The 13409-nt window shown below is 45.2% G+C and overlaps 1 protein-coding gene across 9 annotated transcripts in view; it reads left to right on the top strand.

Moving 5' to 3' along the window:
* The window catches only part of LOC115308579 (TNF receptor-associated factor family protein DDB_G0272098-like), a 183088-nt gene that overhangs the window by 103536 nt on the left and 66143 nt on the right, over positions 1-13409 (top strand). For 5 of the 9 annotated variants that reach the window (XM_040220928.3, XM_040220924.3, XM_040220922.3 and 2 more), the window contains one exon: positions 11844-11918. The exons of 1 other annotated variant lie outside the window; for it this stretch is intronic. In XM_040220928.3, the coding sequence (XP_040076862.2) occupies positions 11844-11918 (75 nt within the window). Of the gene's footprint in view, positions 1-9875; positions 9969-11843; positions 11919-12037; positions 12104-12576; positions 12756-13409 lie in introns of those variants that run through there. 3 more of the 9 variants (XM_040220929.2, XM_040220926.2, XM_040220930.2) reach the window with 3 other exon arrangements.

The following is a 13409-nucleotide window of genomic DNA, read 5'->3' as shown; positions in this document are numbered from 1 at the left end:
TCTCTGCAATTTTCCCTGTCCAACTGGCGCCAACCACTAAATTATTGCATCGGGCAAAAAGGACAAATTTATACTAAGCGGAAAAACCCTCTACGTACATGCACATTCGCTAATAAGCCACAAGCATCTTCAAGCGCGGGCTCTCCCGGTCCCGGTCCGAGCAGACTCCCGAAACCCGAGACGTTTCTTAAAGGGACACTGACACCCCCCAAAATTTTTTTTAAATTTTTTGCCAGGCGCTTTATTATGGTGTCGGAGGACTACCCAATTAATATTTTGCAACAGAGTAGCGTATTTTTTTAATAAAGCCAAAAGACGCAACTGCTCGAAACCGAAACCGAAACCCGACGGAGGTCGGAGAAGTGGAGAGAAGAGAGTGAGTGGCGGAAGTCACGTGGCTACACCCGACCGTGTTTTTTTTTTTTTTTTCCTTTCCGGTAGCAGACGACATGCGGCGTATGGGAACTGTTCGCCGTGGGATTCTTTTGCAGTTATGTACGTTCCGCTCGTTGTTCTGTGCTCCAAGATGAGTTGTTTTGTACACTGAGGAGTTGGAGATGAGTAGTGAGTGCCCGTGGTGAATCTTGATCGGCTCCGAAAAGAATACACCCAAGATGTTGCGTGAAGAGCTGGCTCACATGTCCCTCGTCCGAAACAGAAGTGGCATTGTGCGACAGAGTTTCCGAAAGACCAACGAGATCGGGACCAATGGCTGTCTGCAATTCCTGTAGACCATTTACGGGCACCTCGGAAAGCGGACGCTACCTGATTTATATGCTCCTTGCATTTTGTGGAAAGTGATTACATTGAGTTCGCAGGTGTCAAAAAGGAAATCCCATACCATTTAATTCAGTGACGTGCCGTCCACAACATTTGCTTCTTATATTTTTTTTGTTTGTTCCTTCAGTAATAATTGTAAAAAAAAAAACAGAAATGTAGACATCAAAAAATATTAAAAAAAAAAAAAAAAAAGTTTCACGGGAGATCGAACCCGGTCCTACCGCGTGTGAAGGGGACGTCCTTCCCACTGAGCTACTGGGGCATAACGAAACTGAGGTATCTCTTTCCTTGGTAATAATTCAGCCGATAAACTGTAAGTTGGAAAGTTTTCTGCCGATTTTCCTCTAGCAAAAGCACTCCCGGGTCGAAGTCGGGATGCACCACGCATTGGCGACATTCTCACCTAGTAAAGAAATCGTACGCGTGCATATTCAACTCGAAGTAGACACGTCGCGCTTGACGTTTGCGCGAGCGATGTCTTCAGCCACAAGAAGGGAGCGACGGCTCGGTGACGTCTTCGTGCAAATCGGCTTGGTGGTCGGGCGTGTCGTACGGGATGAATACCCATTCTGTTGACCAGTCCCAAATTTCTCTTTTAAAGGCAGACAAAATGTGCCGGTACCGCGAACGACAGTTCTGAAATAGAGGTCCCAAGCCGTCCCTGCGAGTCCCATGATACGCGAAACGACGCACGCACAGAATGCTTCCGGTTGTCTGTGGAACTTTTTTTTCAATCAACGTATTTGCAGCTTTTTAGAAGCCGCAAAAAATGGGTTTCATATTTTTTTCTATTTTTAATATTGCGTGTGTGCCTTCAGTGACCCACGACTTTGATTAAATTTGGTGGTCGCATCGATACCTTAGAAAATGGCCCGTGACCGCGGAAAAGAGAGTGAGCGAGACTCGAACCGGCCAGTTCTTGATCGGCGGTTTTCGGGCGGAAAGAAACCGAATTTCGAGCCGCAAATTCTGTTCTGGGTAGTTGAGCTCTCATATGTCACGTACAACTATAAACCTCGGCGAGCATAAATACCCTGTCAGTGTCCCTTTAACGACCGCGGGGGAACAGCTCCCGCATTGCGGCCGCTCTGGCCCCGCCGACACAAACATAGAAAGCTAGAAAAAACAATGCCTACTGAACTCTGGAAAGATAAACTTTCCTAACAAAAGAAAACACCTTAATTAATAAGCATGATTTTTATATACTTAACTTCAGTCTCAACATCTTTCTCGCCCTCCCAACAATAGTGGACACATCCCAAGCAGCACGGATTTTGGCCAGGCAATGGCCAGTGGCTCGGGATGGTCTTGTTGCCAGTGGCCAAAGAGTGGCCATTCATAAGCCAATGCTTGGCCGACGGCTGATGGCCAGTGGCCAGTGGCCAATGGCCAGATAAATGCCAGGCATCGGCCAATCACTGGCCACTGTCTGGCCACTGGCCAAAGGACCATTGCCAGTCATTGGCCAATGACTGGCCAACTCTGTGCTGCTTGTGATGCAAAGAAAACTTCAGTTCATTATCTATGCTCACGCCAAGGTCTCTCAAAACAAAGGTGTGTTTGATTGAAAATACTTTTAATACATAATAGGTATGTAAAACTTTTCGACGGTTGCACAAGAACAGGACGTTTGTTTTGAAAGGATCAGTGACAAGCTATTCAGTTTTCACCAGTGAACTATGCGTGACTCATCATTTTGTAAAGTTTCGAAGTCGAAAAGGGTATGCACATTCACAAAAAAGCTTAATGTCATCTGCAAAGAACGAAAACTCGGCATTTTAAATAGATGAGACTACATCAATTACGAAGATAAGAAATAAACAGGGTGAAGTATAGATCCCTGGAGAATGCCGGAATTGGAAAAAAGAGTTATTGAGCGACTATTACCTATTCGAACACGGTTGGGACGAAATGATAAGTAACTTTGAAACAATTTGCACAACCCTGCACAACAATCATATACAAATAATTTATGTAATAACAAGTCATGGCTTACTTTATAGAACGGTGTTTACAATTTAAAATATATATAATCAATCTCACCTCTGTTCATAACTACAAGAGAACAGAAGTTAATAAAAGTGCACAAGTTACTTTCAACTGACTGTCCCGTCAGGAAACCGTGATGACAAGCTAGAAATTTCAGGCGGTAGTAAGAATAAATTCTGTTATGCATTACGCGTTCAAACACCTTAGAAGACCTAAACAACAAAGCTATGGGTCGATAGTTATTCGTAACAGAAGTGTCATACCCTTTGAAAATAGGTGCAATCACCGCGTTCTTCCAAAGCGATGGAAAAACACCGGAACTAAGGGAGAGGTTAAAGATGGTGCTTCAAAATAGGTTAAACAATTCACGACAACCCTTAATAACAAAAAGAAAAAGGAATTGAGTCAGCCCCAGGAGATAATTTTGGTTTTAGTTTCTTTACAGCTTCAGCGATTTTTTCGATATTTACTGTAATACCCGAGAAAAAGTCATGGAATTTCATTTCAATAACCTTTGGCTGAACCTTCTCTTTTTTTTTTTTTTTTTAGCGGTGGAGCAACAGTCATGGAAGTAATCGGCAAAGATATCTCCAACCTCTACAGGGTCGGAAGCATAGTTATCGTTATGTGAGCGGTCGCGTAGTCAACGAATTTGGCTAGTATCGCGCGTGTGCTCTTTTGCAAACCTCCAAAAAGCTTTTGGAATTCGGTTCAAGCAGCACTCTATTTGGTCAAGGTTTAAGCGCTTATCTTTAGAGTACAACCTTTCAGCTAAAGCACGATAAATGCTAAACTGAGTATAACATAAATCAGGCACGTAGCCAGGGGGCGGGGAAGGGGGGGCAGGGTGCATGGGGCCTGCTCCCCCCCCCCCCCCCCCCCCCCCCCCCAGAAACAAAATCCTGGCTACATGCCTGCCATAAATGATTGCCAGTTCGTTTGAAGAGTCTTTGAAAGTGAATTTGTTTTACGACGCAAACATGTTTTTTAAATCTTCGGAAAACCATTCGGGATAAATTGAAAGCCTGAATAATCGCTGAGGCACAAAAAAAGTATGAAGAACGTCTTTAACAATCGTCGAAAACGTTTCAGTCACCGTTTCCGTGTCAGTAATTGCTACAACCCCGTTCCAATCAGTTTTTGAAGTATCTGTATGTGCCAGGATAATCTAATTGGGCATAATTGTCAGTGGAGTAACTATGGAATGTTGGTCTTTTTTCGTGGAAGGTAGAAGATAACCTCGAATGGTGGTGAGACTCACCTATTCGCACTAAGTAATTTATAACAGAGGTCACAGAATTGACTGACATGTTAGATAAAACAAGGTTTAGAACACTATCAGCGCTATTTTAATTGGGTTAAGTTAATCAAGACAACACTAGTTCATGAACGAATGTTACCATGAAGCCTCTTTTGATGTTATAGGATTGTTGGCATTAACAAACCTCAGCGGACAGTCCACTCCTGGATGAATAAATCTCCATACATCTGTAATTCATGTTTCTAAAAAGGAACTTGTTTACGAAGTGTCCCCTTACAAAAATAGACATGGGCGTCCTGTGTTAAGAGTAGTGCCATTCAATTATTCCTATGTTTATCCTATAAATTCCTGTAGACAGTTCATGAACCATTTATGGACCGCTGGTTTGTCATAGAACGGCCGTAAGAACAATATAGGAATATCCCGATACAAAAGCATTTTTCATTTCTTCCCATTGCCATGCTGTGGCGCTGGTGAGTCTATGGGCACCCTAGTGCCTCTCGATAGTGTGAGAAATAGATTTTTAGATTAATAAAATGATGCCGGTAGATGTATTAATTAGTTCTAGGGAGGTGCCCGAGTTGAAGAGTTGTTAATTAAGCGCCGGGCATCAATATGTTACATTGATGTCTAGAGACATGTCCAACTTCAGGGCATATTCCATGTGGAGGTGGAAGTGTTCAGTATGTACCGAAATAATCCTTACCTTTTGTTATCTTCTTTTGTTATCTGTTATCTTATTCTGAATATGACAACAACGCCACCCTTTAGCGACGAGTTGAAACATGAAAGTTGCTTTGTACGGCTAATGCTAGAGATACTTAATGTTCCCAGAGTACCGAAACTACCAGGCTCGAGGTGCCAAGATGGCGGCTCAATGTTGTTTTCTTTACTGTGGTCATCATGAGCTTTTAGAAAGCATGTTTTTGCACAAAAGAGAAAAAAAGCTGTTTTCCTACGAGCCTTTATTGGAAATTAGTACAAAATGACCGTCGCGTGATGTTTTTTAGAATCTTTAGCTTACAAGGCTTTGCGGCAGAATTAATAGTGTTTTTTTACATGCCTGTCTCACCGGTGGTTTCAGGTAGCGGGTCTCTAGCTGAGCGCGTCCTAATTTCGGTAGTAATTCGTGGCGCGTCCGCTTGGGGGTCGGGGTTGGCATCCCTGAAATCCATTCTACCGTATTTGCTTAGGCGCCAAAATGACCGTTCAAAGCCAATATAGAAGAGTCGCAGCGGACGCAATCGAATGCGATACTCTCGAACCAATACAAGCAACTGTGCAACTGTGCAGTTCCCCGAATGGTCGCTGCAGGGGAATTGGCGGCGTTGCGATCACTAGTATTTCGGTTCTCGAGTACGGATCGGTGCCACATTTTCAGGGCAGGCTCAATGGAAGTTTCCCAACTGGGTTGTTTGAGCAACATTCGTCTCTGCGGAGCCCGTAGCTATACCCCCTGCAGACTGAGTGGCTTCTCTATGGACCCCGTTGGGGCTTCGTGGACACCCTGTATTGCTTCTCTGCAGGCAACATAAGGACCCTGTGTAGACCCTGTATAGCTTCCCTGCGACCCCCGCAGGTGCTCCCTTTTAGACCTTGAATGGGTTCTTTGCAGGCACCCTATAAACACCTTATGGATCCTGTGTAGACATTCTGTAGGGTCCGTATAGACTCTATAGCAGTGGTCTCAAACGCATTCGAGTGTGGGGGCCAGACAGCCAACACCGGAAAGGTCGCGGGCCAACGTAAGTGGGGGAGTTTTAAAGAGAAGATACCTCGCCCTCATACTTTTTGTAAAATCAGAGTTTTGCCGGTAACGTCTTTCGACTTCATTTGTTTTGTGACCACTTTGGGCCCTGATCTGATGCGATAACAAGAATTAAAATTACAGCTTCCCGCACGTGCTGGCATTTTTAATGGAACAAGAGAAGTACACCATCGTTCCCGTTGCTCAATTGGCGCAGGAATTAACCAAGCTCAACATGCCTCTAAAAAACAGTCAGCTAATTTGAGAGTTGTTGCTTTCCCGACGATTTTTATTACAACACTTTGAACTAATACTTGTAATTTGATGGTGAAATTTTTTTGAAGGCTAGAATCCTGAGCCCGTAGCTTTATGTTTGGCAGTTGCTCCTGCTGATCGAGAGTTCGCGCAGCCGAGATCCTTCCTTCCATAGGCGAAAACTTCGGGGGGGGGGGGGGGGGGGGGGGGGGGGGCATCGGGGGCTCGTGCTCCATTGGTGAAATCCGGGGAGGGGAAGGAGCAGAGGGGCCCCCCCCCCCCCCCCCCCCCCCCCCCCCCTGGGCCCGGGCCATGATTCTCACCGAGACGCTGTTTACGTGCCATGGTGTAAACAAAATAACGCCCATGTTGCCTTCATCGACAAAATACATGGGAAATGGAATTCCAGCGTGCTCCAGTTCTGGCACGCTGGGATATTCAGTTCTCGCAGCAATCTCCAGTTCTGGCGAAAAAATAACGCGCCGCGGGAAAATGGAAAGTCTACGCCACTGCATCCTTCAACGAATAGCTCGCGCTTGCAGCCTAGTAGCGGAATCGTTGTACATTGAGAAAAGCTGGGAGGCAGAACATAAAGTGAAACAAAGGGCAAATGAACACAGAAAAGCACAAAATATTTGAATATCTTAAAAGAGCAGAGCTACTTTTCGAGCGAAAATGAATAGACGACATGAGATCACTATGGTCCAATACGATATTTTCTATGGTGCATTTCTAGCGCACGTAGCCGGTAGACTCGTAGCCGGTTGCCTGCGGGCCGCGTACCATCGAGTCGCGGGCCGCGTGTTTAAGACCCCTGCTCCATAGGGTGTCTTAGTGTAAATATGGTAAAGGATGGCTTTACATCGTCACTAGAGTAGGACGTCCATAGAAAGTTCGTTGGCCAATAATAGGGCGGCCATAGGATGACTTCAGGAAGGCAACAATAGTCGTGGTCTGCCTATAGGTTCTTCCCAAGGACGCTGCTCTAAAGAACGTCTTCGGAGTGTCCATAGATATTTTTGTAAGGGTCTTGAATTGTTTTATAGAATTTACTTCATCGGACAGTGGTAGAAAATATTAGTTTCCAACCAGATACTGTAAGCCCATCGCATGCCTTAATCTCTACCCAGACACACTCAGAATATGATTCATGGTCAGAACGACGATGTGACCAAAGAAATGTATCGGTAGCAATTGAAACGCCACCACCAAACATTTGACCAGTAGACTACTAATCCCGGTCCCGGAAATACACTTCGAAACTAGGAGTAAAATATCTGTTATCGGGTATCCCATTACAGAACCAAGTTTCCCTAAGGCCGAAAAACGTCAAACTTCTGTTATCACTATGTTGGGCATGAACCCGTCAGCCTTCGGTCGCAGGTTATTCAAGCGTTGACAGCAGACACCAAGTGTTGCAGCCATTCTCGCGTGGTACCATTTTCTAATTTGTAACACGCGCATTGTTAAGGCGTCCGAAAAACCGGTGGCAGGCACTGCCCTCGTGCCAAATTTCGGATTTCTTTAGAGCTGCCAACGGTGTATCGTCGCAAGCAAAGTGAACTACGAGTACGATAAAAGTCTAGTTGTCATCCCAGATGAGACAATCGTTCTACGTTCTAGGAAAGGCTCAATCAGGAATACTATGGAAATAACAGATGTGCTCGGGTCAAGCGTGGACACAAATGGCGCGATCCGTCATACCGGGGGAAAACAGCATTCAGCTTGTCCGATTTTGCGGCCCAGACGACGGATTGGCTCGTCGCCGGGGCTTGACCAGAATGAAACCGTCATCCGTCGTGCTCGCTGAATTTGCTCCGTCGACACCCCGTCATCCAGAAAGCAGCGTCCGAAAACTACGCTCGTCGGCACTTACGGTGTCCGGTCGGCTTGTCGAACGATCCGGTAGATTCTCATAACCAAGCGTCGACGAGGGTCGACCTTGCACGTTCTGCGGCGACCGTGTTGACACAGAAGGGGCAAAAACCTAGGATGCATTTTTGTGTCCGAGACCTTTGTGGTGAAGCCGTGGAATTTGGTCGAGAACGTTCTTGCGCAGCTACAGAACTTTAGAGCGAAGACTTCGGTTTTCCGCTCTCGGAATTCAGGGATTGTTCGTCCTGTTGTCCATGACACGCATAAAACTCTCTGGAATGGACAGGCATTCTTGCGCTGCAACTGACTGACCCTCCAGGGCGTACAAAATGTCATTGGCGGTGGAAGCAGAATCGCCAGCAGCGTTCGGTGATAGGTAGGGTTCTGAGTTTTTGTTTTTTATTTTTAGAAAATTCGGCGTACCTTTTTTGGTTTTTATTTGAAAAGTAAATTTTCGCTTTTTATCGATGAATATATATATGAATGAAAATTTCCCGGTTTCTTTCGGTGAATATGTGATGCGAAATGCACTCTTTTTCAGCATGTTTGTCCAAACTATACTAGGCGAATATTTTTCATATCGGTTCCTTTCTTTTCAGTTTCACTTAATTGATTCAGACAGTGTACGGATTCCCATTTCATGTGAAGTGCAGACTTGACGTTCTCTTCTAGTGGTACTCAAGTCCTACTGTGACCTGAATTAATCGTCGCGGGAAGCATTCTCAGAGAGGACTAACATGATCTTGGCTTCCACTCGCGTCGGGAGCACACACTTTGCCTAGAGCGCGAAACACATGTACGACGAAACCATCCGATCCGACGTCCGATCAGGCAATACGACGGTCGGACGCGGCTGGTTTGGTCGTGTCGCAACGTCGGAACGGCGTTGCGGCATGCGACCGACTGTCCAGGGGTGGTAGCGGTGGTCGGATGGCTGCAGTCATTGACGACGCAGGTTCGCGGGAACGTCATGGGGACGTCAGGTTTTTGGGAGCGGGCAATACAGGAGCGAGGATACGGTTGCGAGTCCCTCTTCCTTTTCTTAGCATTTCCGGGAAGAGGAAGAGAACCCGCGCACCACTTTTTTCAGGGCTCAAAATGAGAGGGGGAACGCGTGCCTGTACCTTCCACTGCATTGCCAAGAAAAGTAGGAAATGAGGCAACACACACTGGTTACAGAACTGGGCGGAGCCGATCGCAACCGTCCGAACGACGTGTCGCAAGCTCGGTCGGAAGCAGGTGTCACGAAGAATCGTTTGCGGCGAGTCGGAGCGACGATCGGACGTCGGATCGGACGTCGGATCGGGCGTCGGATCGAACGCTTTGGTCGTACATGTGTTTCGCTCTTAAATCGCGGAATTCGCGAGCATTCGCGCCGTGATTGTTGTCTACACACGCAGCCTCAGGAGTTCCGATTGCCGAGCCGCGCCGGTCCCAATTCTACCCCATCCTCTCTTCTAGTAGACCAGTGTGGCACACGTTCCTAAAAAAAAAAAAAAAAGAAAAAGAAAGGCGAAAGTTTTTTTTTTGTTTTTTTTTATTTTTGGAACGCGTTCCCGTTACAAGTTCTATATGTGAAAAAGAAACTCGTTCCCGTTACACTTAAAAAAGTGGAACGTATCGCCACATATACGCTACTTTTGTATTTTGCAGATTACCATATTTAATTATATCAAGCAAAGTTGTTTAGTTTTGTTTTTATATCTATCCCATCAAATGGCAACATACGAATTCGACTGCAGTGATGGAAGGGCAGCAGAAGAAGACCAGCGAAAGCACGTTTATATTTGTTGATATATTCATTTTTAAAAATTTCAGCTTTTAACCATCTTTTGTGCTGGGCAGTTTAGACGAGCCAAATGTGCTGTTAACCCACATTGCCACGAGCGTTTCACAACAACCTCACACATTTTAATCTAACAAAGTCCCTTGTTCGAACTTAACAGCAGTTGCGTCTTGATGTTGCTGTCCGCAAGACGAGCAAGTGAAGAAGAGGGTAGTGCTTTTGGAAGGTCAGACTTGGAAACTACAAGCCCTTCTTTGTGATGGTTTGTTCTGAAAAAAGGTCGTGCGTCTACTTCGCCACAAAACACTCGAATAGCCAATCACCGCAACTTACGGAGGCAGCTCAGCGAATGTCGATGCCAAAACATGTTTAGACCAAAAAACGCAGTCTGAGTTGTGACATTAAGCTATGCAAGAGTGACGTTTGGCATTGCTTAATGACACAATTCAGATCGCGTTTTTTGGTCTAAACATGTGTTTCGGCATCACGATTTGCTGAGCTGCCCCCGTAAATTGCGGTGATTGGCTCTCCGTGTGTTGCGCGGGAAGGTAGACGCACGGGCTTTTTTTTGAGTTGGATTCGTTGTTCAGTTTGAAGGTGGGGGACAAGAAGAGAAGAAATAAATATTTTTTTTTTGTATCTTTTAAGTCACCAATATTTGAGATATAAGGGTGTGTTCGATGTCAGGTAACCTGTTCTCTTGTTGTAACTGTAGGTCTCTTTGTGGAAGTTCATTGATGGCTGTAGTCTGCCTTAGATTTTTGGGTGTCTGAGGATTCGTGGAAGCAAAGAAAGTAGCCGAGTTTCAATCGTCCCTCTTTCTGTGTCTTTTTCTTAGAATAAAACTTGTGCTTTTAGTACCGCGGTCTCGGGCACAAAAAAAAAAAAAAAATAACAATAATGAGTGTCATCTAGCTCTCCTACACCCGACTGTTACAAAGCGAGGACAACACAAAATAAACCCTAAGATAGGTAACCAAAATGTTAACAAGATCATATTCTTTGTATATATATTGTTTTTATACTTTTAGAATTTCCGCTTAGAAATAAAACACAAGATACCACACTGGACGAAAAAAATGACCGCATCTCCACGTGGTGAATGATGTTGATTGGGGCGAATCTCCGGTGGTGCTTGTATGCGGAGATGCTGAGCCGTAGCATGCCGTGCCTTTCATTCGTTTTCATACATGTCAGAAAGAGAATCTGTGGTATGGATCGTGGTTATATACGCATTCGAACATCTGACCGCAACGCCCTCTCCTGTATAGGCGTTGAGCGGCTACATGCAACTTCCATCCATGATATCCGCAGCTCTTGAGTTACTACCACATCACACAGCCCCCTACTCGTCCCACAGTAGTGGCCGAGTGAATAAGGCGATGGACTAGAAATCCATTGGGGTCTCCCAGCACAGGTTCGAATCCTGTCGACGGCGCAAACACTTTTTTTTATATTTTTTTTGCCCTGCACGAGCACATGAGCTCACGAGCACGAGCACCAGCAAGATCGATGTGAGCACGGACCCCGGACGGACAAGGCTAGACCCTAAAGGGGTATTCACACGAGGGAGAAATCCCCAGGATTTCTCCCTCGTGTGAATACCCCTTAAGGAGCTTCGCCCCTGAAAAAGGAACGCCGTTCCTTTTTCCGTTCCAGTCGAAATGTAACGAGTTTCCGTTCCAGTTCCACCGTTGCAAAATAAAACGGCGGCGTTCCTGGAACGCGTTCCTCCTCAAAGGAACGCGTTCCAGGAACGCCGCTCCGTACAACACCGCAGTAGACTGTAGAATTGTCTCCAGCCCTCCTCTTTTTTTTGTCATCTCACATGCTGTCTATGATGATTTAATAGCACCCTTTTCAGTTCAGTTCTGCAAGTCTATGCCAAATTTCCGAAGAACGCAATCTTCGTTGTTCTGTGCCTTTGCTACGTAAACATAAACATTGCGATGTAAAATCCCGTTGTAAATATAGGAATATGGAATCCGCATTGTTTTTCCTCTTGGTATTATCCTGAAGTCTCAATGGCACGGAAATAAAGTCAACTTATCATGATTACATTTATGTATCTTCGAATGAACAAGGAAATACGTCCTTGAGAAACATAAATACGAGTTTTTTTTTGTTTTTTTTTTGTTTTGTTTTTTCAGATGTCTAAACAAGAGGAAGCGAGGAACGAAAACGCGAAGTTGGTAAAAAGAATACAAGAACTGGAGAACCGTCAGGTACAAGCAAACACATTTAACTAGAATAATATTGAAATGTTTATTTTTTAAGCTTCCTTTAATTCGGAAGAACAACTTACTTTGCATGTGGTGAAAGGTGCTTACGAAACTAATTTCAGCTTGAGGCGGATCAATATCGCATTGACCTTGAAGACGACGTTAAGGTCCACAGGACTGTGCTGCAGGTAGGTTCAAAATTTGACTTGGGAACTTCAAACACTCCACAGAATTTGCCATAGAAACTATAAGGCGCACACCCAGCTCGACGCGCGTGAAGCGAAAGCTCGCGCTGCAGAACCCAGGGATCTTGAGTTCGAGCCCCACCCCTGCCCGTTTCGATCTGGATGAGCATCGTACCGGTGTGCGGTCGTGTATCACTACTGCGTGGTGCACGTTAAAAACCCCAGGCTAGCGGTTGTACTGCACTGGCTAAATTGCTCATCTACAGCGTGTGACTCGTCGAAACTTTAACGGCTGATCAACTACACACTGTATAAATATCCCCACAACCCCAATAAAATAGAAACTAAAGATAATAGACACCATGACACCCTGTAGAAATGTTTTTTTGTTTGATTGCCAAAAATCGTCGTTATAAATTACGTTTACATTCATGTCTTTGTTGGGAAGGTGACTTATCCACACGCAATTATGACAGGTGCAGGCGATACCACCTAAGAAGCATTCACCCACACCCTCCACAGCCACCCAAGCATGATTTATTTACTCATTAATGCAACCTCTTTGAGGTTTCAGCATGATGAAGACTTTCCTGAAGCAAACTAGACAGCAGTCTTGTCTAAATGTTAACATGGCATTAATGAAGACACCCTTCAAACTTGAATCCCTGTGATCTAGAAGAAGAAAAAAAAAAAAAGACGTAGGTAGGTAAGGTGCTATCTTCTATAGCAAAAAATCTGAAAACACTCGTGTCTTCTGCAAGTGTGAGGGGCACTTCTTTACATGATTACCCATCAATTCCCGAATAAAGGGTCGTTCCCACTACAGTTGAGACTAAAGCCAAAGCTACAAACGCTATACTCCGTTCAATGATATTGTAGTGAGTGCGGAGGCGAGCTGGTGGAAATTAACCATTCTAATGTTAGCCTGAGACTGAGGCAGGAAAAGAGGAAGTTTCAAAGTAGAAGAAAAAGGAAGTTTCGACAGTTCCTTTTTCTTCTACTTTGAAACTTCCTCTTTTCCTGCCTCAGTCTCAGGCTAACATCAGAATGGTTTATACTCCGTTCACCACTTGCAGCTCAGCCTTCAACGCGGGCTCGCTGGCTTCCGCGCTGCTTTGGTTGCGCGTGCCCGCGTGTTCACACTTGTGTTAGCAAAGGCAGAAAGCTCGCGCTGAAGGCCGAGATTCTAGTCTCAGCTTAAGGGTGAACGGGGTATTCGCGGCGAGAAGTTTGGGTATCACCGCCTGGTGGAATTTGTTCACAACCCAGAGTGAGGATACTTCAACTTCCTCTGCTGGTGTAAGCATGT

This window comes from Ixodes scapularis, unplaced genomic scaffold (genome assembly GCF_016920785.2).
Source record: "Ixodes scapularis isolate PalLabHiFi unplaced genomic scaffold, ASM1692078v2 PGA_scaffold4__175_contigs__length_147842914, whole genome shotgun sequence".
NCBI lineage: Eukaryota > Metazoa > Arthropoda > Arachnida > Ixodida > Ixodidae > Ixodes > Ixodes scapularis.
Note: the sequence above shows the minus strand (reverse complement) of the source record. Positions and strands in the feature narration are given on the sequence as shown.